This window comes from Megachile rotundata, chromosome 12 (genome assembly GCF_050947335.1).
Source record: "Megachile rotundata isolate GNS110a chromosome 12, iyMegRotu1, whole genome shotgun sequence".
Taxonomy (NCBI): domain Eukaryota; kingdom Metazoa; phylum Arthropoda; class Insecta; order Hymenoptera; family Megachilidae; genus Megachile; species Megachile rotundata.
This window is the reverse complement of record NC_134994.1, coordinates 16,155,980-16,178,184: the sequence shown is the minus strand read 5'-3', so window position 1 is coordinate 16,178,184 and position 22,205 is coordinate 16,155,980. Positions and strand designations below refer to the sequence as shown.

The following is a 22,205-nucleotide window of genomic DNA, read 5'->3' as shown; positions in this document are numbered from 1 at the left end:
ACGGAATAATGGCTTATCGTACCTGATTCCTATAAGACGAAGCCCTCAATGGATCTTCGGCGGCTAACATGGCCGACGATATCATGATGCACACGAGAATCACGTTGCCGAAATAGCTATGATTGCAGAGCCAGTGACAAAACACTCGAACTCTGAAAGACGCAGCGAGGATGAAAAAATACGCGGAAAGAAAAGGTTACGACGGAAAATCGCCGAGTAAAAATAAACGTCTACGGTACCTGTTCGTTTGGGAGAAAATGAAAAAAGCCGAAGCAGGGGGAATCGGTTGTTTCTTCGTGGCCATGTTAAACTCCGACATTCTTCGTGGTCTAGCCGACACCCCTTGTTCCGTGCCGTCGTCTAAACGGAAGTATGTACATACATATTTATTCGAAGATAGTCGATACGAATCGAACAGCCGAAATATTACCGTGCATCTCGTTTTGTTCGACTTCCTCCTCTTCCTCCACCTCTTCGTCGGACTCGTCTATGTTCAGCCGCACTTTCGCGTGAGTATTCGTATCTTCGCTCTTTTCCGACCTGGCCGATTTATTCGAACGTTAGTTCCCCTTTCTTCGGATCGCGATCGAGCTAGAAGCAGCTATACTTTTACTCACGTTTCCGTGTCCAAAGCTGCCTCGTAATCTTCCATCGTCTCGTTCGGATCGTGTTCCAAATCCGTGCCACCACCTTCGTCTTCTCCGCCTGTGCCTTCGCCACCATCGCCCTGTTCTCCGCTCTCTTCGTCCCTGGCCGGCGACGCGCTGTGAGATTTATTCTTTTTGGCCTAAACGAACGACCGAAAATAAGAAAAATACAATTCGTATCGCGACGTGTCTAGTGCTAGAGAAGATCGATCCGAAGAAGTAATTAATTCCCGTTTAAAGCGCAAGAAACTATGCTCCGTAGAACTCGTCGAATTTCATGAAGCATCGCGAAACGATGGCGAAGCTGAAACCTCGCTGGGTGAATGCTCGACGGGTTAAATATCGATTTTTCATTAGCTTATCGAAAACTCACGAACGATTAAGCTTCGAACGTTCAACCAGAAGAAGCGACGCGATTTTGTTCGATGACGGCCTCTTTTCTCCACCCTTACTACGAGCTTCGCGCTCGAGTTGCTTCGCGTATTTATACAGTTCCCTCGTTACGAAATATCGTTAGATAAAAATCCGTGCGAAACGATCGAAAGCGGCGATAAGGGAACTACTTAGGATACTCTCGTCGCGAGATCCGAGGGTGCCGTTGGTTGTCCTGGAGCAATCGACTGAACGGTAAGAGAAACGTAGGTGGCAGACTATGAACGCGTAGCGATAAACGCTTTGGACAGCGAGCAACAGTTTCGAAAATGACTGAACGATGAATAGCGCGAAACGAACTCGATATTTTCTCGCTGAGTGGTTGTACTACCACGTATTCCACTCTCGCGCGCGCGATAAACAGCGAATGTTTCTCGATAACGGTTTTAATTCTAGAGTATCGGTATTCGATTGCGGCGACCTCGATTCCGCGTGCGTGCTTCCTACCGTCGCCTCCAGCTCGAGTATCGAAGCGTACCGACGATTAAAGGTGACACAATTTTTTTTGACGGCACCAGGATTACTCGGGAATCGGTATCGGTCAGTTAGAGGGCCTATTTATCGCGTTTCGCGTAGCTAAAACGGTCGTAGTACGTGCGTAGAAATCGATCGCCGATCTAACCCGTATTCGTAGACGACCCAGATTCGCTTAATTGCGACGCGTCAAATATTTGCAAGATTCGAACTCGAGGGAGCGTAACGTGCAATAAAGAGCTTCGGCGTCAGCGTCGGCGTCGGTGTCGGCGTCAGCGCCAGCGTCGTTGGCGTCAGCCTTAGACACGACGTCCGTCATTAGGAGAAATGTCAAACGAGCCTTCCCCTCTTCCTACCTTCTTTGACGAACATTAAAACGCCCGGCATTATAATTTTCCTCGTCCTTGGGAACCGAGTAAACGCGACGAGGAAACGTTTATTCGACGAGCAACGCGTTCTTTCCACGTCTCCTTCTTCTCTTCTTCGAGAAGCCTCGTCGAACGGATCGAACTTTTCTCTTTGTTCGACGGACAATTAACGTCTATGCGAAACGATAGAAAAACTGTAGGAAGAAACTCACCTCTTCTTCGGCTTCCTTTTCGATGGCAGTCAACGACTCGGCGTCCGCGAGGTTATCGACGGCGATGGCCAAGAAGACGTTCAGTAGAATATCTGCGATACTTCTTTCGTCAAGGATCATTTATAGCTCGAACACCGAGGATCGCGTCCTTGTGCTCGAGTGGATTTTGTTCGAATTCGTTTATCGGAAACGTTGTTCGTCGCGAACGCGGCGTTTATTCTCCGACGAACTCGACCGCGAATATTTTCGCCGGAAAAAAGGATACAGTTACCGCATATAAAAAGAATGATGAAATAAAAACAAGCAAGCATGCCGAAGCTGGCTACACCTCCGTAAGCTCTGATACCGTCGTACATCACGGCGTTCCAATCCTCGCCTGTCAGTATCTATCGGTAAAAGTCTTCGATTAAACGCGAAATTAAACGCGAAGAAAACGCACGCTCGCTTTACGATAGAAATCGCTTAGCTTTCGGATTATATATATATATATATCGGCTTCGATTTACGCGTATCGGTCACGTATATCAGGATCATAGAAAACCCTGATAATTCGATCAATTTCGTGTCGATGATTTTCAAGGTGGTTCTCGCTTCAACGAAATACGTTATGGAATCGGTGAGACGCGTGATCGATTCGCGTAAACGGACGTAAGCGCCAGTGAGCGCAACAGCGAACTTACTTGAAACACGGTCAACAAACTTTGCCAGAAACTGTCGAAATTGTGACGAGGCTTGTCCTGTAACTCGCTAAAATTGAACTTTCCACCGAACACCTGCGAGAACGTTAAGGTTACAAAGCGATTCAACGACGTGTTCCGAGTTCAACTTCTCGAGCGAAAGAGAAACGTACCTGCATGCCTAGCAGGGCAAAAATCACGATAAACAGGAAGAGTAGAAGCAACAACGACGCGATCGATTGTATCGAGTTCAGGAGAGAAGCCACCAGATTCGACAGCGACTTCCAATATCTGAAAATCCACGTCCGAACGTTATTTTCTATTCTCGATAAGCGGAAAAACGCGCGACAAAGAACGTTACGACGACGATGGCACTTACTTCGTCACTTTGAATACCCTGAGTAACCGGACGCAACGAAGTACGGAGACGCCCAGAGGCGGCATCACCTGCGTGTTCGTGAGGATCATCTCGGTGATCGAGCCGATCACCACGAAGCAATCGAAACGATTAAACAGCGAGACAAAGTAACCCTACGAACAGATTGCTCGTTGAAAAAACGCCTCGTTGAAGAAACAACAAATTATACGCGTGCAACTTACTTGAAATCCTAAACTGTACATCTTCAACATCATCTCCATGGAGAAGAGCGCGATAAAAAACATGTTTGTGATTTCTGCGTGTAGAAAAGAATTGTATCTTCAGACGAGAAAATAAGGTAAAACGACGCTGCTGTCCGACGGGTAACATCCGTTTCGATAAGCGTTTCTCCGCTCAATTTTTCTACTCGACGCAGAAAAATTCGATGAAAAATCACCTATCGAACGTTGCGACACTCGTTTGACAGCGGAATTGGCTAGTTTATCGTTACCGACACGACCTACCTTGAAAGTCGTCCAACCAATGCGGCTGATTGTAATGCTCGGTCGCCAGAACTCCGGTGTTCAAAAAAACCAATACTATGATCAACCAGTAGAAAACCTGCGACTTGACGGCTTTTCTACAGGCCCTCCTCATTCTCCTGTTCACTCTGAAAATTTTCGTTGCAAACTGTCGTTCGATCAAAGCGAACGCGATAAACGCTCGACGATGCGAACAACCTCTCGAACAGTCTCGTTTCGTACCTTTAGTATTATACGAACATAAGCGCTGATCGTGTTGTTCGAACGAAATATCGAAGAAAAGTCCTCGCGTAGAAATTTACTGTTATAACGTTGGGATTAAGAGAAACGTTCGATAGGTCGATTGACTGGCTCGTTCAGCGAACAAACGATAATATTCTTACCTGTCGAAGTCGCGCTTTTTTCTTCTCCACACGGACTCTTGTTGAACCCCTTCCTCGTCACCCTCCAATTGATCCGTGCTCTCCATCTCGCTTTGCTGTTTCGCTGTAACAATCGTTTTAACAACGTTCGACGAACATTTTTTCCAATTTTCTATCGACAACGAACGTTACTTTCGGGGTGGAAACTTGGACGGATCCGTTTGGTACGCGAACGACGGCACAGTACGAATTTCAAGATTCGTTCACGAATACGATGTTACGAGAAACGATGTAACGAACGTTAACGTTTGAAAAATATAGAATGAAAGAAACGACGCGACGGAACGGTTGGAAAGCATTAATTAGTCCGATCGCTTAATCGACTCCGGTTATACTTGCGGGTTTATCGCGTTACTCTTGATAAACCGAATAAATAATTCTATATTTCGGACTGGTTTATTTCTAGACGAACGCGCTTAATTAAGAGAAACGTACACGGTCCTGATAGGGGTGCGCGAACATAAAAATATTCCAGTTCGATTGAACGGTGAAGAACGGCCGAGCTAAAATTACGGGAGCTAAGACACGAAAGAAGCAGGGTGAACGAGCAAACTGGTCACGTACATTTCCCGTCCTGCATTTTCGGCTCGTCCGTTTCCGGCTCGATGTCCTCGGCTTGCGTGATCCAATCCAGATACCCCCTCAGATCGTCTTCGATTTGTTGCTTCTCCCTGAGTTTGTGGAAGTCGCCTCTCGCTTTCGCTTTCTCTCTCTCCTTAGAGAACTCGCTGCATCGAGCAAAGGAACACGATATCGTGACGCGATCAGAGAAAGCCAGACTCGAGCGTAATTGAAAGGTTCGCGAGTGAAACGGAAATCGAGAAATTTCCGCGTGCAACAGAAACTTCGAAATCACCGTCACGAGACTCGTACTTCCGTGTCCCGCGTTCTATAATACTTTGAAAACACATTTTGCCATACCCCGGCGCGCGTAAATAGGGGATGCGTGAAGTATAAGGCGTCCCATTTTTATCGACGATAGTCAACGCGTTAATTGTCAGGAACGTGATTTCGTTGAAAATAATACATCGATCTCGTTGGATCCGTTATACTTACCCGGACAACACACCGAGAATCAGATTCATCACGAAGAAAGCTCCAAGTATGACCATAGAAATGAAATAGATCCATTGCCACGAACTTCCCATCGCGTCTTCGATCTAAACATCCCCGTCAAAGACGAAGAAAGCCGGACGGTGTTAAAACAGATCGATAAGTTTAATCGACAATTCGAGCAAGTACGAAATGAATCTTACGCTGTACAGTACGTCCGTCCAACCCTCGAGCGTGACGCATTGGAAGACCGTCAACATGGCAAGGCCAAAGTTGTCGAAATTCGTGATACCCCAGTTCGGGCCCTCCCAAAACCGTTTGCTACAGTGATATTCGGGCCCGACCTTCTCGCATTGGAAGCCACCGGGTCCGCAAGGAACTGGGCCTTCCATTATCGCGTCTGCGAACACGTTATCCTTATTCGCTATCCAAATTGGAATAAGTTAGAAGTCGGAGCGATCGTTTCTTGTCCGAAAACATCGTCCGCTAATAAACGTTTAGCTAATAAGCCAATAAAAGAAAAGCATGCCAATGGAATATCGACAAATAGTTGGCAGATTTCGGGGTCGAAGGAGTTTCCCCGGCTTAACCCCGAAACACGCATCGCTATTTTAGATATGATTCAGCCACGGCGAAACTAACGCGTCTAATTATTCTTAGCGCGCGGACCGTGAGCCGCGTGTCTCACGGTAAACGTCTGATTCACGAGAATCGACGAATTTTCGCTCGCGTAACTCGTCGATACGGGTGGAATCGTGTCGAGCAATCTTGCCAAATACCTTTCCCAACGAATCGTAATCATAGAAAGCATTATTTAGCGAGGATACTTACCGGTTACGTTATGCCTGCAAGTTTTATGCATTTTGCCAGAGAACAGCTCGAGGCCGATGATAGCGTAAATAATGATGACGAAGAGAACGAGTAGAGCGATATGTAGAAGGGGTATCATCGCTCTCAAAATAGAGTTTAAGACCACTTGAAGACCTGCACATATCGACGGGGACATATCGTTATTCGCTGCCTTTCTTCGAGTATCCATCGCAACGAAACGAAACGAAACGAAGCGATGCAACCGTTCGAAAAACGATAAAAGGATGCAACCGCGTGCGAGCAACGGGAATAGTCGAATCGATTCGCGTTTAAATAATCGCTTTGACATGGAAATCTTACTCGGTACTCCAGAAACCAGCCTAAGAGGTCGCAACACTCGAAAAGCCCTCAGCGCTTTCACGTCGAAACCTTCTTTCATTAGTATCGACAACACCGTGCTCACCATTCTGTAAAGAAACGGTACAGAGGTTAAATGATATCCATTTCGCGGCAACGATCGAATAAGGAGTCTCCTTTCGAACGAGCATCGAAGCGATTGTTCGTAACGGTATACTCACCCTATGACTACTATCGAAAAATCTAACATGTTCCATCCGTTCCGAAGATAAGCTCCAGGATGAGCGACGAAACCGTAAGCGATGATCTTCATCACGCACTCGACCGTAAAAATCACAAGAAATATATACTCTATTTTTTCCTGAAACATAACCGTTTACGATATTTCAATGTTACGTTCTTCCATTCCATCGTCCTGCTAAACGGTAAACCTAATAGACGACGATCGCTGATACGATCGCTGATACGATCGCTGATACGTGGCCAGAAAACGAGAAGGGTGCGAATTCGAACTTCTTTTCGAGAAATAAACCAGATGCTCGAATTTTCGAAAAGCTGCTTACGTTCGCGAGCGCGACGGGTTTAACGAACAGACGCGATACAGGCCGAGCGAATATTTGGAAGAAGCTTTATCGTCGACGATGAGTGAAAATGTTGCCGTTTTCGGAAAAATAGAGAAGAACGCGTTGCAGACACTCGGGCCGCGATCAATGATTCATCGTATCCGTGCACGCTTACTAGCAACTTCCCTAAACATTTATACCGCTTAAAGTCCGCGTAGTTTATCGATGGCTGATCAAGACCATTCGCGACCACTTGTCCGTTCGACGCGACGGACGACCATGGAGAAGCTGCGTAAACTGTTGCATACCGAACACTCGATAGTAACGGAATACAACAATGAACGTCGCGTGTCCTGAATCCATCCTCGAAAGGATGTCGTCCAACCTTCCGGTACACGTCCTTTATATGTATATCGATCGCTTCTCACCGATTTCCGTTGTTCGCGGTGACACGAATATCGTGACACGAGTTTAGAAGGTAAACTATAAACCCGTAGAAAGATGCCGCTGCCGTTATCGCTTTACGTTAAACGGCACGTCGCTTTACGTGTATGTATTAAGACTTAATTATTCTAATTGAAATGTGACGAATGCGCCGACAAACGCAACCGCGAAAATAGCAGGCGTTCGAAGAAAAATAGGTGCGGTTTGTTGGACGAAAAACTGGGTCTACGCGCGAATTATGTTTTCCGATAATAGTAGGGAACAGTGCACCCTGATTGTCAGCAAGATCGAGCAATTATCGATGTTTCACCTCGAATAAGTTTCATGCCATCAACCCTATCTCTTGAACATGGCTTTTATTTACCGATAACCTGGCCGGTTCACGCGGTTCGATGAACGGAACAGATATTTCTATTATCTTCTCTATTATTAGCTTGATCGAAAGTTGTTGCTCGGATCAAGATACCTGACATCCAAAGCGATCGTCGATGTTTCGTTTCTTCGATCGCGTTCAATTTTTAAAGGAGAAAATTGAAAATACCGAAAGGTTGTCTTTGCTCGTGGCGCAGGATAACGGCGCGTATATCGGACGTCGAATCGATTTGTGCCTAACAAGAACGTAAAGGTGAACAGCCGCGGAAATGTTAAATAACGACGAAGAAAATATTATCGAAGTGAAAAGAAAAAAGATACTTACCAAATACTGGTTGGTCAAATTAGAATCACCGAACGGGTATGGTGTGTAGACTGCCAGGGCAACGCAGTTCGCGAATATCGTCATAAGAATAAGCCACTCGAAAGGTCTGAAGAGTCGATCGCGGGTCTAGCTAAGGAAAATGAAAATAACTTGGAACCGACTTTTCGGCGCCTTAAAAGCTTTCGAATATAAAATCCGAAAACTTCTCTCGTGGCTGACGGAATTTTACCGGATGGAAAAAGACGGAAGAATAGTTCCTAGCTTTTGTATCGAATACTTCGATAAGTGTTTTAAACGTTTTACGTAAGAGACCGAAATAGTGACGGAATTGGGAATTGGGAATAGAAGAGAATCGTATCGAGATCGATGAACGATGACTGACGGGCAGTTCCGCGTAAAATTTCCAAGTCGAGCAGCTGTTCCGGTCGGTGGCGAAACCTTAGAAAAGAGAAAAAAGGATACTTCCATTCGACGACGTCGATGCACATTTTTCGCACGGGATTCTTGAGGGTTAGACAGAAAAGGGCCCTGACAGGCCTGTCGGGCGGAGGTTTACCACCCCTTCGAGCCGGCCTCTTGGTTGCCGATTTGGCGGCACCGGTACTGGTCCCGAACGTCTGGCCCGTTTGCGACTGCGCGGTAGCTGGCTGTCCGTCCTGGGCAGTTTGCGGGTTCCGGTGCTGCCCGAGGATGGGGGGGGTCGCGGCAGTCGGCTGGGCCCCCGGCAGCTCAGGGGGGCCCAACCCCGAGCCCCCATCCCCCCCCGCGCTCATCGGTCGCTACTCCTCGCGTCGATCAACTCCAGGCTTACTCCGCTTCGACTCTCTCTTCTTCTTCTTCTTCTGCCTCTTCGCCTTCGCTTCCGCTTGCTTCGTCCTCCGCCTCCGCCGCCTCCTCCTTCTCCTTCACTGCCCCCTCCTCCTCCTCCGGGTCCCGCTATACACGCGTAGACACGCTTCTCTGGACCCTGCCTGACCACGCAGACGCTCGAGTAGACGCCCGACGACGCCGATCGACGCGCTCTCTCAGAGACGCCCCACCACCCGCTGCAGCTCGCCGGCATGCTACGGCACTAAGCTCTTTCGAACCTCCCTCCGTGACCTAAACATTTTATACACACCTTTATTAGCCTTCTTTTATCTTAACTTTGCTTCGCCTCGCCTCGTCTCCTCTCGCTTCCGGCCTTCGCATCGATCAATCCGTTTTCGATGTTTTCGACGCGAACGTTATCGTCCACCTACGAGTTGCCCTATTTATCCGGAGCTTTGACATTTCTCGTGCCACGACCTCGTACCTCTAAATAACGAAGACGTTCGCCGGAGTTCGCACCGGAAGCGAGAAATATTTTTCTAGGAAAGATCAAATTTCTTTTCTTTCGCGCGACCGTCGAACCCATTCCCCCGCTTTCGTATCGCTTGGACGATACGAGAGAGTCTGGAAAGAGACGTCGTCTTTTGCAAAGTGGAATGCGCGCTCGATGGCGTAGCCGATGCGCCGATCGCTAAAAATCTGACAACAAGCGATCTAGGAAAAGAGGAGGCGAAACGAGCTACCGCTTAGATTTCGGCAAGTCCGGGAGTCTGGGATTTATAGCGGACTCGCGCTATATTTAGTGAGCCTAAATACTAGAAAGCTTTACCAACGTGCAAGTTTCTCGCGTGCGCGTTCGCTCGTTTCCGCTCGATCGTGTCGCGCGGCGAACCACTTCGAAATCGACGAACGGTATCGACTCATTGATTCCCGCGTACGCGCCATACACCGTCCTTCGTTCGAATCTGGCCTCGTTAATGCTCCGATATAGATTTTGAGGAAAAGCATCGATCAACGAGATCTACGAACTCGGCACGATAGATACGGCACGCGATCGTGTTCGAGATACAATCAGTTCCGTCCGATTCTTTCGTTCGTCGTTTCGGATCGCTGTAGCGGTTTTCGCGTAATTCGGAATTCGTCTGTTCGTTCGTAGCAACGGTAATAATCGGTAACCGTTGACGCAGCTTGCGCGTCTGTCGCTTTGCGTCGCGTCGAAAGAACGCGAAGACGATTTACGGGTTACGTTCGTAAGATGGTCACCGACTGGTGCTAACGAGTTAAATTTAGTTCGCTACTTTGCTCCCACGGAAGCATCGAGCAAGCTGGGCCGCTTACCCGTTTACCTTCTGGCATGCGCTCTGCTCGATCCTCGGGAGCCCTTTTCCTATCGATGCACCGCCCTCTGGCTCTCCTCGTACCTTCGTACACGATCAAAACAGCGACGCGGTTTTCGATCGATTCCGGCAAACACTGACCACCCGAATATATGCACATCGAATTAAATAAAATTAACTACGTTGAATTTGCGGCGCCGATCATCGATCACCGTCTCCCTCTAATCGACGCGATAATTCGGTAGCCGCGGAACGATCCTGTCGATCGAGAATATTGCCTGATCGATACTCGGATTATCAGCGAAGTTGATCGCTAACTGCTTCCAACAAGGAATCTCACGGTCGAAGCCATTTGGCTTCCGTTAATTACAACTTTGTGGGTTAACGATCCAGAAATTGATCTTCCGGGACGTTTAGCTCGACGATAAGTACCGTTTCTAAAATGCGATCGTAAAATAGTCGTCGTAAATTCAATTTTTTTTTTATCCACGCGATCGTCGAGTTTAACTCTATGAAATTCGTTTTAATTCCATTCGAAGCAACGGACAAACAAATTGTAACCAAACGATGCGCCCGACAGCGCGTCTCGTTATTAAAATATCGCTGATCATCGTAAATCGATAAGAATATTTACGCGGCGAATAGCAAAAAATATTGAGAAAACACGGTGTATTACGATGTACCGTTCAAAAATAATATTCCCGCAAAGGTTATAGGATCGGTGGAAAACACGGAAAATTGAAATTTAGAAAAACAATAAACAAAGGAAGAAAGGAAAAATGGCGAGCAAGAGGGAAGACGCGAGAAGAAAAGAGCATCGTTTCCGGCGCAATGCGTCCCACGTAATTCTATTGTCCGTTAACTCGAGCCGAGTTTTCCAGCTTGATATCAATATTTCAGCGTCACAAAGTCGTTTCTCGACTTCGTGAAAGAAGGTCGATCGTTCGTGAAATATGCAGCCTCCGCTCCCCTTTTCACTCGACCTTTCCTTCCTGTTTCCTTGTTTTCGTCTTTCTCCGACTATTCGAAATAAACGATGCATCGAGAACCGTGGACCGCCGCAACTCGTACGACTGCTCGTTACCTACGGTATTCGCGAACGATCAAGTCTTTCGGATATCAGAGAAAATCGTGTTGTTAATATTTTTCTTTTCTTTTCTTTTCTTTTCTTTTCTTTTTTCGACAACCGCTGAAAACTGTATCGATAGTTGGCCGATGCAAACACTTGTTCCACTTCGTTAAGATAACGTCGGATGTTTCAATTAAACGTTCGGATTATATCGTGGCCGGCAGGGACAACCGGGAATTGGAGCATCGCAAGAAACGATGGGTAGAGATCGCTCGATCTCCATTAATTAACCGTCGATTCGCTAATACGATACAATGCGCGCATCTGGAACGCGCCTGGTTGAATTTGAATCAACCAACGACCGTTTCCCGATGAAATTCATTGCATTTCAATGATAATCGGCTCGCTGAAATTCAGACGTCGCGTCGGGTCGCGTCGGGTCGCGTCGGGTCGCGTCGATTATCATTTTTTATTTATTCTTTGCGCCTAGCGAATCGTTCGAAAATCCTGAATGTCGCCGCGAACATTCTCGATTTTTACAAAAAATCAAATTCTCGTCGAAGTAAACCGAGCATCGCCGTAAAAATATCGAGCACGATTCTACCGAGGATATTTTTCGAGTTGGAGCAATTCGTAAGAACGCAGCGGTGGTACGAGCAAAATCGGAGCTTCTTCCCGAAGCTGTACTCGAGATATTTTTACTCCTAGACACATGTCCGGGCAGCCGTCAAGATCGTCGAACTTCTCTTATCTATTATTTAAAATAGAACAATCTCGGATTGTCTTCCAACTTGATTCGTTTTCAATATTTTTCTTTCGTTTGCGCGAATACGACGAGGTAACGGGATAACGAAATCGCAAGAAATATCGTCAACGTCCGACAAGTTCAAGTTTCCGAAGCGTTAAAGACGAAAGTAGGGCAAGTAACGTCCAGGTAAAATATAAACCGAATGATTCATTAAACGCGTCGTAACGTAACAAGTAGACGCAAACAAAAAAAAAATAGAGAGAAACAGAATAACAGAGTCAGGAATGAAAAGTCGTGGTCGCTGATTCGACGAATATACGGACGGAAAAACGAGAGTTTTAAAAATAGTTGGTACTCTAGGTCACGAAGCCGAGAACATTGGGACGATATCCTAACCACGAATCTGCAGAATTGACGCTTCTTTCGTCAAAGAGATGCTTGTAACACGTCGATGGCTCGCCCTCTACCTCTTGCGTTCTCGCGTCCCGAGCGAATGACGCTCGAAACCTACACACACGCTCGACTCGGCTGGACGATACCCACGACCTTTTTCTCACCAATTTCGATTCGATCAGTTAACGCGTAACAATTTCAACGGTTGGAATTTCTCGCCAACCAAATTCATGAAAATTTCCTTTCTACTGTCAACCAACAAAACTAAAGTGGATTCGATCCCGCGGAAGTCGAAAAAAAAAAGAAAAAAAAAACGTTTCCTACATTATAGTCGATCGATACAGTCGAGGCGAAACTTTGAACGTTTCGCGATAACCAGGTACTTGCAACCTAGGCTCTGGATGGAAAAGGAAACGATGTTTCCTTGCCGCTAAAGCGATCCGTCGTCGGAAGCGTCGTGAAACGGAAACCCGACGGAATTGCGTTCGAACGTTATCGAACCGAATTTCTTCGGCTACTTCTTATCGGTGCTTGCCGTCGTGTTTATCGAAATAACTATTTGTAAGCTTTATTATTTAATAGTATAATATTTCGACTTCCGATAGGTTTTGCCACGCGAGTCCATTTTCGCTATGGCAATGCCCGCACGAAGCACGCGTTTTGTCGTCGTATTAAACACCGTCGTTTCCTTTATTAGGGGGCATCCTATCTCGCATGCATTTATGAAACTATATCGGTTACGAAATGATATCATATGCATTAAACGTATAGTAGACACGCTAAGGCACGAAAAGTGACATCAAAGAGATTTTACTCGAACTTTCGATTACCGGGCGTATAATATCGGCTGGCGTTATCGAGGATAATTATGATCATCGAGCTTCCATCGTCGCAAAGTTTCTTAACGGTTGACCAAAGTAACGCAACGATATTCGTTAGGTAAATGAGAAAGCAAGAAGGGGTGACGGTTCAAGGAAAATCAAAGTCGATCTCCCTTTGTCCATCGTCGTGTGACGCTCGCGTGACTAGTTCTCCCACAGCCCTGATACCGAATATCATTAGCCTGAATATCGAGCGAACACACCCGAACCTAGAACTTTTGTTTTTCCTCGCGGAGATCATAGGACGCGTTGCGTTCGTCGACGAGCTCCGCGTCCTCGCGACTCGTAAATTCTATACCCTGATTCCCTCCTGCTCGCTGGCGCCAGCCTCCTAATAATGGATACGAGCATCGTCGACGACGCGACGTCGACGCGAATCCATTCAAACGACTATGCTCAACCTTTTCAATGTTTTCTCTCCGACTCGCAAAACGAGTCTCGTTGTTCTCGTTTCGAAGCTGACCTTCAGCCGCTATTCGATCAAATACCGATTGTACGCGAAAGGAATCGATCGATCTCGATTTCTTACGATTAGTTGGCCAACCAAACAGCTGATACGATTGGTAATAGCCGATCTCGAACGGTAACACGGTTACCCATTAAATAATAGGTAATCTACGTTTCGAAAAGGCAACATTCCTGGCGGAATGCCTTGGAATGTCGACTGGGAGTCCGGGGTAGAACCTCGTTATGCATCGACCCGAATTTCCTTGGGATTACTCCGAGATTTTGGCCCATGGAGAAACAGGTCGATCGAGGTGACAACTTCTCCAAGGAACGTGACGTTATCTCGACCAACAGACTCGCGGATTAACGAGAACCATCTTCGCGATCGTTGTCGAGATTCCAGTAACGATGGACTAATCTTTACGACGCTAAGTCGACGAAATTCCAGTACGGACTGAACGATACCCGTGTCATTGGTATTTTCGGCTAACCAATCGCGCGGATACGTAACGAAAAGACACGCGTTCGATCCAAACGTTTCCGACGAACTTGACACGAATTAGGTCCGCTATACATATAAGCTACATGCGTCGTCAACGCGTAAACGAGGCAAGTAGTCGAGACAAAAACCAGAATCTTTGGGTTATTCGTTCGTACGCGACCCGGAGCTAACGGTTCAGGCAAAATTTCAACAGATAATAGAGCAACGATATTAATGAAATAACGCGTTACCCTTTTACTGACATTTAGATATTACCCTTTTATCACTGGAATTAATGGTCCAACTTTCGCGATAATTGGAACATCGGTTCCCGTGAATTTTTATGAATACCATGACGCGACAGTAAAGTTATCGTCAAGATCGGCAAACTTTCGAAAAAATAAATCATCGAACACCGAAAGGAAGAATCGCGCGAGTACCGTTAACCCCTTACTTTGATATCACGTTTCTCGAACGTTCTATATCTCGCGAGTCAACTGCGTCGAAGATGTCTCGTACACGTGTTCTATCGATTTCTATTTTATCGTTTGTTTCCCATTTTCGTGTCGCGACGCTTACAAATTTTCATTGCAACGCGCGCTTCAATTTTCTTTCAAAATGATTTTAGAAGGATTACAATTTACCGCGAAAATAATATTACTCCGAGCACGAAAGCTGTTCGCCTGGAGCAACCGTGAACCGACTTCTCCACGCGAGAAACAACAACGAGGAAACGAAACACGGTCTCTCCGGTACTCGAGCTAAGTAGGGGAGCATAGGGCCAGTTCGAGAAAGAAGGATCTCCAAATCGAAAACGTCTCTGCTTGTCACTTACCGCATATCTTGCAATACAAAAATGAAACAGTTAAAAACGATGTCGCGTGTCACGTGAGTCGGGCGTATCCGCTCGTCATATCCGCGTTGACGCACTCGCGATCGCGATCCTTCCGGTACTTCTATCGCTCTGTGTTTCCTCTTCTTTCACCGCCTTCCGGTACCTTTAATCCATTCCTTAACTTTCGTTCTCTTTCCTAGTTTCTTTTCTACGCGAAACGTCCGGCGTGCGCGATGATTTTCTTTTCACCTCTTTCCCGTACTCGGTTTAACTGGCACGCTTTTGCTACCACCAGCATCGCCAGAATCATTGTCGTCGCACGAGCAGCAACATCGTCGCGAGAGACCACTGGCAGAGAGCACCACTACCAACGAAAACTCGCGGCACGCACACCTACGTATCTACCAAAGACCGAGTATCGGCTACACCACCGCTACGAATTTCCACCGCTCCTATTTTTCCTTTTGCTCCTTCTTCTTCTTCTTCTTTCTCTTCTACTTCTTCCTCCTCTTCTTGATCTTCTTCTTCTTCTTCTTCTTCTTCTTCTTCTTCTTCTTCTCTACCTCTTCTTCGTCTTCTTCTTGCCTTGTGTTTAAATTTATAAATAGATATCTGGGTGCGTTCGATTATATTTATATGTACGCGGATGGACGTTCGTGTGGACGAGCGTAGATTTAACGTAAGCGCGTGCACGTTTTTACATCCTCGCGCTTCCACGAACGCAGTAATTGCGCGAGCGTATTATTCGCGATGCACCTACTTACGTAGCTACGCGTTCACACGCGCGCGCACACGCATACGACCGAGTTTTCTTTACCCCTCGAACGCGTTCGAGATCTTCCGGTTCCGTCATACGATCGAATCTTTCTCCCTGTTACTGACGTGTAGGAGATACGTCGAGAACGGATCATACAAGTAGGCAGAATAGAGGCGTCGTCTACGTCGACAGCGAATCAATCGACTACCCTTACCTTCTCGCTGCGTGCTGCTCTTCTCTCATGCTACGATTATCGTCCAGTTCGCACTTTCGCGAATCTTCTCGGTGATCTTCCGTTTCGAACGAGCGATCCCTCGATTCCTTGTCTCGTGCCACCGTTGACGGATACTCCAGGACCTTCGTTATCGGCTCTTCCTTTTTCTTCTCTCGCTCTCGAATCACTCGCTCTTTTCCTTCTTTCTCCCCTCGTTCTGTCTCCTCCCTCGCTCTTTCGCTTTCTCCCTCCCACCCTCTTTCACCCGCGATACATTACGCGTTTTACTCCCCCGGTCAGTCGAGTTCGTACACAAAGGTTACCGCAACCCCGAATGCAACGTCGAGCACAACCCTGACTCGTCCTATTAACGAACTTCCTTATCGCGGTCCTTCCACGACCGGGAGGTCAGGCGTCGACCGAACGAATTAACGAACGAGTGGACGCGAACAACCAACCGAAATACGTGTATCCTCCCTTTTTACAAAAATTCGGATTAAGCTTAGAAAAATTAGAAAAAAGTCGAGGTTCGCTGACACGAGCGATTTAAAAAACTGGTTTAAAGCAAAACAGTAACAACGATCGCGACGACGACGACGACGACGACGACGACGAAGGCGGCGATAGAGCGACAGCACACGACACGTTCGACTCGACGATATGCTGCCGGTTCGACGCCAGCGACGCCTAGCGTCGCGACGCCCCGCCTCCCTCAACCCCCAACCGTTACAAACCCTTTTACAAGAAAGCTCGTTCAACGAGCGTGGCATCGGCCACGACACGTCGCGTCTCTATAGTTGACACCTTTCGGTGACCATCATCGAACGAGATCCATACATGAACACAGAGGAACGTGTCTGATGACTGGACACGGTGTACAATGATCAAGTGCGTCGCTAATGTTTTCATTTAAGAAAAAAAGTTTATCTAATCCCGGCTTCGTGAACGAAACGAACAACGCTAATATCGTTAGGAAAAAATATCGAATGAATCGTGTATACACGTATCTACCTTGCATCCTGCGATGCATGATGTACACGCCTATTTATACGATTCGTTACTTACAAAATTCTTGCTATTTTAATAGCGTACTACAAAATATCGAAATATATTTCGCGATGCGCGACAAATGTACCAGCAAAAATATCATTGTTACGATGAAATATAATCGAGATTTAATAGCGTTAACGCTAACCCAATTTATTATTATGCGAACCCAAGAAATGTATGCTTGAACAAAACGACGCATCGATTCGACCTCTCGGCGCGTTACGTTTCAAATAGAAATTTCTCAAAGCTATACATATACTTACTGATATTTAAATTTTACGAAATCGAGTTACTCTGGCGTACAAGTTCGATAGAATCGTTTCTCGAGTTAGCAAACTGGTGGCGCCATCGCGCGAGCTTAACGGCATTTGCTTTGCTAAGCGAAACGACGATAAAACAGTTCGACGATGAGCATCTTCCGACGTGCACAGCACGTATAAAAGAATATTAACCAACGATTTAGTTTTGCAGTAGCCTCGGATTTCATGCGCATCGTTTTATAGTAACAAATTCTGCATGAGAACATTTGTACTATACTTTTTTATAGGTATAAGTGAGTGTGCTCTATTATTAACAACACGTCAGTCTACCCGTTGAACCTTATTCTATTCTTAAACTGTTCGACCGAAGAAAAGATAAGCCGGGGTTGCCGAGGGCCTGTGTTTTATTTATACAACCTTCTCTGTCTGACTATATTTATATATGTACCGAGAAAGCAACGACTTTAAACAGTGCAAAAATAAGTAAGAACAGCACGTGCCTTCGAATTTCTAAGAAAATATTTAAAATAAGTCATTTTTCAACTTTTACGATTGAAAGTTCTCGATTAAATGACCCAACACGCAATCTCCTCGTGCAATTAACACACGACATTCGTATTCTATCGTGAATTTACTTGTAACTATTTCGTTTCGAGTAGTTCTACGCTTTTCCGTTCATTTCGTGTGCAAATACGAACAATCGAGCACAACGCTTACCGAAACTATCTAATTAAACCGTTTACGTTGCTACATTGCGATCGGTTCGTTTATCGCACCTCAATGATGTATGACGCGATTTCGATCGTATACGTAGCAATGATTTTTGATTATGCGTATCACGATAATCTACGGATACGCCGTGGCGACGGTATCCTCTTTAAATCTTCGATCTTTTCATTTTGACAACTCGAACGTTAACCTAACCTAAATCGATTGTTATGCAAAGAACAAAGAAAAAGGTCATTCGTGTACGAGTAACGTTACAGCGTCGATGCTGTGAAACGAATTAGAAATACATATAAGATCTTCAATGAACGCGAGATTTGGATCTCACCGTCCCACCGTTACGAACAAAGGTATTCGCGTATTGTTCATGTTCAACGATTTTCAAGGACTTTTCATAATCGTTTATTACGCGAATAAGGGAGCGTTCAAAAAATAACCCGTAAATTTAAATACCAAACGAATACGTGAACGCGTTAATTTGTCGTCTTATTAAAAAATTCATTATAGTTAGTAATGAAACGATCACCGGAAATAAACTGGAATTTCCGGCGTCGTCTGTTGGATCTATCGTTGTGATTGGAGACACGAATTGCGTCTCACTAGAAAGAACGAATAGCGTGATGTTAATAGAGGCTCAGAGGGAATCGGAAACTGTTGCTGACTCTCTTTCTTTCGGTCATAAGCCGGCACCGGTTCACCATAAGAACCGACTGTGACGCGTGCCAACTGCCCTGAAATTACTCTCGTGCGCAGTACACCGTTGCTTTTACCGATCTCGTCGGTTCGACCAATCCTCTTTGTATTTTCTACTGTGATTTTAACGTGGTAAGCTCTAAACGTTACGCGATGGCGGCGGTAGACTGTTACCAGAATCAAGCCCAGAACGAAGGTACCGGCCAACAGTCACAAACTCAACAGCAACAACAATCACAGCAACACCAGCCTCAACAGCAACAAGCTACCGCCGGAATTCCAGGCAAGGACGATGAACGCAAACTTTTCGTTGGCGGTTTATCGCGTAATACCACGGACAAGGAATTGCGAGATCATTTTGGCAAATTTGGAGAGATCGAGAGTATTTCCGTTAAAATCGATCCATATACTGGTATTTCGCGAGGTTTCGCGTTTATGGTTTTTACCAATCCTAAAACTATTGACAAACTTTTGGCGTCTGGCGAGCATTATATCAACAAACGAAAGGTTCGTCTTATTTTATTACTAAATTCAAAATCGAACGCCTATCGTTTAACTTACTTTTTTTTGCTTATCCCTCACAATTTTCATGTTTAACACGCAATCATCTTATTTTGGCTTAGGTGGATCCAAAACGGGTGAGTAAAAAGCCCCAGCATGGTAAAATTTTTGTAGGTGGCCTTACTCCCGAAATCACTGACGAAGATATCAAATCATATTTTGGACAATACGGTACCATCGTTGAATTACAAGCTCCGTTTGATAAGGTAAAGAACCAGAGAAAGGGATTTTGCTTCATAACTTTTGACTCGAAAGAAGTTGTATATAAGCTACTGAAAACGCCCAAACAAACGATAAATGGAAAAGAAGTGGATGTCAAAAAAGTCAAAGTTAATCCGGATCCAAGGAATCAAGGATTTTGGGGTCCAGGCTATGGATATGGATATGGTGGAGGTTATGGCTACATTCCTGAATATTGTAACGGTTATCAAGGAGGATACGATGACATGTACGCGAACTATGATTACGCTGGTTATGATGGATACGATAACATGGGATACGGGGCTCAAGGTAAGCCGAGAGGAAATGGTCAGGGACCACGTCAGTTTCAAAGACATCAACCATATTAAAGAGAAGGGTGTATAAATCTTACGTACTCAGAACTTGGTGATACGGCAAGAATATAGTAAGGAGTAGACCAACTTTATTTGAATGCAGTCTGAGACTGAGATAGAGAAAATTGGGATACGCAAACTTCCGGGGTCTCGTGTCAAACTCCTACTAAAGCCCCAAATTCTCTGATCTTTGTACGTCGAGTCTGTAAAATACTAGATAGTCTATGTACATTTGTTAAAAAACAAATGAATTTTTCAGTCGTACGCAATTGGTGTAATCTAACCAGTCAAAAGAAAAATCATGTCCTTTTCTGTCCGTGCACATTTTATCGTTTATCACACGATATGATCATTAACGTGACTATTAAAATGAAAACTATTAAATTAAGAGACTACTCTATTGAAATTAAATTTTTCATACGTACAGCAGCCTTTATCTTACGTATAAGCCATAGATAAAGTAAAAAGTGAATAATTGATTTACTCCTATTTTTCTTGTTATTCATGATTCATAATACTAACATGTATATCTTATAATTTAATACTCTAATTATTCTTTAGTATCTTAAGTTGCATTACTAAAGTATTGTTCATTATATGCTTGGTGTTATTACGAGAAATGCAACACTGTGTCGTTTATACAATAGGACGTTATGTCGATAAACAATTTCAGTTCGGAAAGCACTCGTCGGTTAGAGGTAATCGATAGATATAAAATAAAATACCATTCATGGACCAATGGTTCGTACTCCTAATTAAACATACTTCTTCCTCGTAAATTTATAACCTATACGTATTATCTATTATCATCTATTTGTTTATAATCTAAACTAAGTCTTGTAACTTATATGAGTTGTAAGGTACCATAGGATACATACGCATCTTCGTATGTTATATGTATATACGTGTACACATAAGTATTGTACACGTGTGCGGATTAGTATATAAATAAAGTAGAAATTAAGAGAAAGATAAAAATATTTGAAAATGAATATAATTAAAATATGAACGTCCTGGGTAGATACGCGAAGAGTGCGCGAGTGGTAGAAGATGGTTACAAAATATTCTAAAATATCTGAGAGTTGTATAAAAAGAGCAATAAGTATGCTGTAATTTACGCAAAAGTATCATCATCATGATTTTATAGTTTTATTATTACGCCTTTAATGCCGTTTTTCTCTTTTCCTGTATTCATATTGCAACGATTGTTACGGTTTAACAAACTTGATTTACGCGATGAAGCGATTCATTCTAAAGCGTTACACTCGTGTACTCCTGTGTTATGTGGAAGATATATAAAAATATGGCAAAGATGATCATGGTTTATTACATTGAAACAAATGTTTTGTATGCACTGAATCAACAGAATGTTTAAAGTGAAAATATAAATCATTGTAATTTAGACTATTATGACCTTCTTTTGCATTTGCATCGTACAGCAGTTCCTGTCTGGTGTACAAAGACTGCTCTTCATATCGCAAGAAGACTGTTAACAAATAGAATATCATTTGATATGATATGAAATTGTAGAAAATTTGACAGCTAATAGATCTTGTGGTTATCTGGACAAAATTCTTTGGAAATGACAGCATTATAGCAAATGTAGATATGGTATTATGGAACTATCTATAAGTACATCGAAATTGTATTACACGCAAGGCTGATAAGGCTTTAAACATTCGAGTTTCTCTCAGATGTTACAAAAGTATTGGAAGTTTGGCTTAAATATATTTCATGATATTGTGTGCGAACAGAAAATAAATCATTCTCTTAAAAGAGATTTTAAGCCAAGCTAATTGTGCTTTTGAAGTTAAATCTGTATACTGTGTATACCATATTTGCTGCGTGTGGAAAATATATATACATATATATATCTGTATATATATATATGAAGAAAAAAAAAAGAACAGATTGTGAAATTAAAGGAAATAACACAAATATTTTGTTACTATTGATTACTATTCGCCTGTTTCACCCATGACACAGTGTATATTTTAATTATAACAAAAAATAAAATATTCATTACTTGAAAAGCACTTTGTAACATTCTTTTTTTAACTTGGAAAGAAATAGAAATCTATGTATGTAAAAATATATGTGTGTGTAAGATGCATATTTACATTATAAAAAAAATATTCGTTTATATTAAAACTTTCATGTCCTAGATCAAGATACATTAAATAAAAGAGAATTTGGTAAATTTTAATTGTAACTATGACTAACACTATTATTTTGTTTCCCCTTAGTATTTTAACAGAAATTTTCAGTTTTGTAATTTTTATATATATTTATTTCACTAAATTAATATGAAAAATTGTGTCGCGTCCAAACGA

At 44.1% G+C, this 22,205-nt stretch overlaps 2 protein-coding genes across 17 annotated transcripts in view; one reads left to right on the top strand and one right to left on the bottom strand.

Moving 5' to 3' along the window:
• The window catches only part of Ca-alpha1D (Ca[2+]-channel protein alpha[[1]] subunit D), a 35,642-nt gene extending 18,924 nt beyond the window's left edge, over window positions 1-16,718 (bottom strand). For 2 of the 16 annotated variants that reach the window (XM_076537775.1, XM_076537778.1), the window contains exons 1-21: window positions 16,029-16,716; window positions 8,519-9,157; window positions 8,057-8,162; window positions 6,574-6,713; window positions 6,356-6,462; window positions 6,017-6,169; window positions 5,389-5,585; window positions 5,189-5,292; window positions 4,697-4,860; window positions 4,094-4,196; window positions 3,693-3,838; window positions 3,411-3,484; window positions 3,190-3,341; window positions 2,984-3,101; window positions 2,814-2,906; window positions 2,399-2,519; window positions 2,134-2,225; window positions 618-787; window positions 431-540; window positions 240-360; window positions 23-152 (exon numbers count right to left, since the gene is read on the bottom strand). In XM_076537775.1, coding sequence (XP_076393890.1) covers window positions 23-152; window positions 240-360; window positions 431-540; window positions 618-787; window positions 2,134-2,225; window positions 2,399-2,519; window positions 2,814-2,906; window positions 2,984-3,101; window positions 3,190-3,341; window positions 3,411-3,484; window positions 3,693-3,838; window positions 4,094-4,196; window positions 4,697-4,860; window positions 5,189-5,292; window positions 5,389-5,585; window positions 6,017-6,169; window positions 6,356-6,462; window positions 6,574-6,713; window positions 8,057-8,162; window positions 8,519-8,829 — 2,712 coding nt within the window. In that variant the 5' untranslated portion in view covers window positions 8,830-9,157; window positions 16,029-16,716. The other 14 variants (XM_076537779.1, XM_076537780.1, XM_076537787.1 and 11 more) reach the window with 12 other exon arrangements.
• Window positions 16,719-17,551: 833 nt separating this feature from the next.
• Window positions 17,552-22,084, top strand: LOC100881704 (RNA-binding protein squid). The gene is made up of 2 exons (XM_012281095.2): window positions 17,552-19,264; window positions 19,381-22,084. The coding sequence occupies exons 1-2, from the start codon at window positions 18,911-18,913 to the stop codon at window positions 19,885-19,887; spliced, it is 861 nt and encodes a 286-aa protein (XP_012136485.1). The 5' UTR covers window positions 17,552-18,910; the 3' UTR covers window positions 19,888-22,084.
• The last annotated feature ends 121 nt before the right edge of the window (window positions 22,085-22,205 follow it).